Below are 4,919 nucleotides of genomic sequence, written 5' to 3' on the forward strand. Positions count from 1 at the left end.
TAAGCACTTTGTTTTCCAGTATTACCACCGGATACACAAATGCCACAGACACATAACTGGGTGAACCTTTTCCGGTTGTGACTTAGCTTTGCTAGAGTCCCCAATTAGAGGTGTCCAGGGTTCTTAAGCACAAAATATATTTTTACATAATAAATAAAAAAATATTTTTATTTTATTTTATTCAAATATAATTTATAAATAAAAAAAATTTATATGAAATATTTAAATATAAAATTATTTTTATTTGTATAAAAAATATTTTAAAAATATGATTTAAAAAAAGATATTTTTAAAAAATTAAGGGCTTGTTTGAGTGAGTTTTTAAGAAAATATCTTTTCTTGAATTATCTTTTTCTAAAAAATCTTATGAAAAAGTAAAAGTAATTTTATGTTTAGATATCTCATACAAAAGATCTTTTTATTTATCAATTATGTTTGGGTATAACAATATAAAAATACTTTTTTGTTTATTTATTATATAAAAAATATCTTTTTTTAAGAAATAAATCTTTAAAAAAAAATATAAATTACAACTTTTTAAAAAAAGATATTTTTCTAATTTTTTTATTATTTTTACTATTAAAAATTTGCCAAATATACTAAAAATTAAAAAAAATATATTTTTTATTAAAAAAATCTTATTTTATCAAAATAATAGCTTACAAACAAGCACTAAGTCTTAAGAGCCCTTGGTTATATTATAGTAATTAGTGAATAGTGACTAGTTACTAGTAATTGAGAGATATATTAGACAGGTCAATGGAAGATCTTGGCTCGCTCTCTCAATCAAATCTGAGTTGGGTTATTCATTGAATCATTGTTGCTCCAACCCTCTAAAGGAGAGAGTGGTTGGAGAAAGAGGGAGAGATGCTGGACAACGCTCAGGCAGCGATATTACCCCAAGCAGCGGAATCGGGCACTGTGGTCAAGCGCTACGCTCCTCCTAATCAAAGGTGTTATTGATTATCTGAATCCGAATCCGAATCCTCTTCCGTTTCCCTTTTCTTTTCCCATCTCATTTCTACTCATTCTTCTTTCAGGAACCGTTCTGCCAACAGGCGCAAGTCTTCTGGTTAGTTCACTCCTTCTCCCCATTCTTCATTGCTTTTATTTATGTCATTTGAATTCCTCCTAAACCAGCTCATCTCATCGAAATTGTAGCCTAGATAGCCCCTTCATTCTAATTATGCACATACCTTAATTCTTCCCATTTTACCTCCTGAATCCAGATCATAGTTCCTTCCCTCTCATTTGCCCTGCTTTCCATGGACCATCATCTCCATCAACACCATAAAAGGACTCCCTTTTCCTTTTTTTTTCTTCAGACACGCATCTCTTTTTTATACAAAAAAAAGAAAAAAAAACTTACTGGTTATATATCCATGAAACAAGTTACGGAAGCAAAATCAGGACAAAGTCACGGCCCAGAGACTGAGTTTAACCAGTAACAAAATCTCACCAGAATTATCATTTTTGTGCCAAGTGATTCCCTTGTAGCATTTTAGAATTTCTTAACATGATATTTTATGATCTTTCTTTTCCATTTGTAAATTATGTTCGGCTTCATTCCAGAGTACACAAGAAATGAAACATAAAAAAGAGTGTTTTTATTGTAGATACATATATTTTCAACGTGAAACTGGAGTTTTTGTTGTCAAATTTCACCAACTGTTCTTTTGCTTGATTTCTCAGTACCGCAAACGAAAAGAAAAGAAAGAAAAAGTCAGTTGCTACTTTAGCTACTTGACCTCTTGACCTTTCCTAAAGAAATATTTCTACAATTAACCATCCTGATTAAATAGTTGGGGATGAATATAGATTCTACCTGTCAAATGAGTTTGATGTCTCTGATATTCGAGAAAAGGAGGTCTATAATTCGGGTTTTGTTGTTGTATTCAGGCTTGTAAAATTGTGTTAATGAAGTCATATTGAGGGATGGTCAATTTGCAGTTAGTACAAAATATCAATGGGAAACCAGTGGCTGCTGTAAACAATACCTTTAGGTCTTAAAGTTAGAATTTTTAGGTTTTCAAAGAATTCGTGTATAATCAAACCAGAAATAAACCACAACTTCTGGTGAATATTTAATGCTTTGTACCATAGAAAGTTCTGTGCATTTGATAAAATTGAAAGATCAAATTTATTTGGATTATAGAGGAAGAAATTGACCTAGGCATTATATGTCAGTGACAAATGCTTCCCTTTCTAGTAGCTGTGGTTTCCTTTGAAATTCCTTCATTAAGGTACTTACTTTTAGTGGTGTAAAGAACAAAAGTCTTAACAAGGAGAATTACTAGCGTTAGTTACAGTCTTCAGTGTATGTAATTCATTTTTATTTTCTGAGAAATGCAGACCTCACAATGTATTTGCTTCCAGTTCTGGTTTTGTTTGGTTTCTTTCTAATTTATAGATGTTGATTGGCTCCTGTTAGATCGGCTTGATCGAGGAAACAGTGCAGGAAATGATTCAGAAAAGAATCAAAATGCTTTGCCAAGAAATGCTCATGTTCCAGATCAGGGAGATATTGGTGGCTACAGTCTTGTTAATGAGAATCATTATTCAAGATTCATAGCTCTAGAAGGGTGTAGCTGCAGTGCTGCTTCCCAGCTTCTTAACGATCGTATGTTTACATCTTGTTCTCAGTACTTTTCCTGTGGACTTGTGTGTGTTGATTAATTGCATATTCGTTTAATGTTGTGCTTTCTATATTCCTTAGGTTATTAGAATAATCCTTTAAGAAATGACATTCAGCTTCAATTGGCATACATTGCTTTGAGATACTCGGATTTAAAGGGATATATCAATCACATTGGTTTCTTTGAAATTGTTGATGTAAAAAAGAGAGCCCTGTGAACAAGCATCCCACGTTAATGCAGGGTTCGGATAAGGGCATCACCCAAAAGGTGTGATGTAGGAAGCCAAACCTGATAATTTTATCAGTATCAGTGGTTGATTCCACTGCTTGAACTCATGTCTTGAAGTCACACAGAGACAACTCAATTATCGATTTCAAGTTTTATCTAATATTTTTGCTCATTCATTCTTGTGGATTTTGGAAATGCTATTGCCATCCCATTGAGTTAGTTCCTTCAAGATGGTTTATGGTTTTCACTTAACAACTGCATAGGCAAAGAAATCTAGAAATTGCTTTGTGGATATTGAATATATACTTTGATTTAAGCTGTCAACCCTATGGTTTATGCATACATGGGCCCATTTGCATATCTTTCTTCTTCTTCTTGACATTAAAAGTTCTATGATTCATTTGTCCATGATACGTAATATAAATTTATTGGATTACAAAGGGAAAGGGAGGAGGAAAGAAATGTTTGGTGGTGGTGAGGTTTCGAATAGGCAAGATTTGTTCATTTAGTTTTATGAGTACACTATGTCCATATCCTTGGTTAACAGTACTTGTTATCCGTTGGCTGTAATTTTTTCCAGGTTGGTCAGCTGCAATACAGTCATACAATAATGCCAAAGATTCATCTGGTGAGTTGGCAACCTTCAATGCTGACAAGCTTTTCCTTTTATGAATGTTTTCTACTGTTTCTAATATTTGATGATATGGAACTCAAACTAGTTGAGTAAATCCCAGTCTTGCAATCATAAGTTTTGCATGAATTGAACTCAATCATAAGCGAAATTATGAAATGACTTGGACTAACTACTGTAATAGACCGATTCTTTTTAGCAAATTTGGCAGGCAGTGTCTTGTGAGTTTAATGTATTTATTGCCCCAAAAATCGCATAGTCGTATGTGTTGTATTGGCTACCCTTGTTAGGAGAAATACAGCATGCCAATAACAAGGTGTAGTTCATGCTGAGGATTCATTAAGTGATGGATATTCATTATTATTTAATTGAAGAATTCCTCTTTAAGCAGCCTCTAGGTGTTATCTCTTTCTTTTGGTTTTCTATATTTCCATATTTTGTTTATGCATTTTTGTCGCTTTTGTGAGCATCTATAATCTGGACAATTCCTCGGTAAGATCAAGTGATAATCAGTTTATGTTCTACTTCTGTATACAAACCAAGTAGTATGGCCATGTGATGTTGCTTTCTAATTTTCATTTCTTCCAACTTTGATATATCAGAAAAGCCAGAAATGTATTCGGGTGCTACATCGTCAGTGTGGACTCAGTTCAGACTCCCTCATCAGGTAAGCTTTGTACTAATCTCATCCATCGATCCGTCCGTCCAGTCATCAATTGATATCTTGGTATATTTCCTTTCAGATTATGTCCCCAGGTCCTTCATCTTTTGGTTCACAGCTGGACTTCCTGGGAGAACTTCGCCGCCAAATGCATCGTGCAAATCCTAATCCTGGTTTCAGCCCGTGATGGCTGACTTGGATCATTTAATAAGTAGTAGACTGGATCCCTTAAGAGCACTTGGCGGCTCAGGTATATCTTGTTTGTGACTGTGACGATAACATGTGAATTACCAAACTGTTTACATGTTTCGCGGTATATGTAGCTGGATGATATAAGAATCTATGCGCCACTCTGTAAATTCCATTCAGGATTCATATTTACTATGCCTTCGAAGAATGAGTTCCGTCGTTTTTGACTTTTCGCTGTATAACATAAGCAACAGAGAAGTTCAACTTCAATATAATATGAATTAAATTATTCCCCAAGTCTAGAGGTTTTCTCAAATTTACAATTCACGTCTGTCACACATACAAGTCTTTTTGACTTACAAGTTAAACAAGTTAGTCCAAATCCAAAAAAAAAAACACGCGCACCACTCCTTTAGAATCGAGCATCCAACGCACGCCTTAATCACCCTTCTACAACACGTTCATGATGCCGCACTCTTCCTCTTCTTCCTTAATCAAAACGCAAACCGTCAAGATTCAAGCGACGTTCGAAACAAACTACGATTTTGCAGAAATATTTCAACTCCTCGCGAAG

General features: G+C 34.2%; 1 protein-coding gene across 1 annotated transcript; it reads left to right on the top strand.

Moving 5' to 3' along the window:
• The first annotated feature begins 761 nt into the window (after positions 1-761).
• LOC107460289 (uncharacterized) lies at positions 762-4,553 on the top strand. Its single transcript, XM_016078644.3, has 6 exons — positions 762-953; positions 1,041-1,072; positions 2,432-2,620; positions 3,445-3,492; positions 4,098-4,162; positions 4,239-4,553. Exons 1-6 carry the CDS (start codon positions 868-870, stop codon positions 4,341-4,343), a joined length of 525 nt encoding a protein of 174 aa, XP_015934130.1. The 5' UTR covers positions 762-867; the 3' UTR covers positions 4,344-4,553.
• The last annotated feature ends 366 nt before the right edge of the window (positions 4,554-4,919 follow it).

This window comes from Arachis duranensis, chromosome 8 (genome assembly GCF_000817695.3).
Source record: "Arachis duranensis cultivar V14167 chromosome 8, aradu.V14167.gnm2.J7QH, whole genome shotgun sequence".
In the NCBI taxonomy this organism is placed as follows: domain Eukaryota; kingdom Viridiplantae; phylum Streptophyta; class Magnoliopsida; order Fabales; family Fabaceae; genus Arachis; species Arachis duranensis.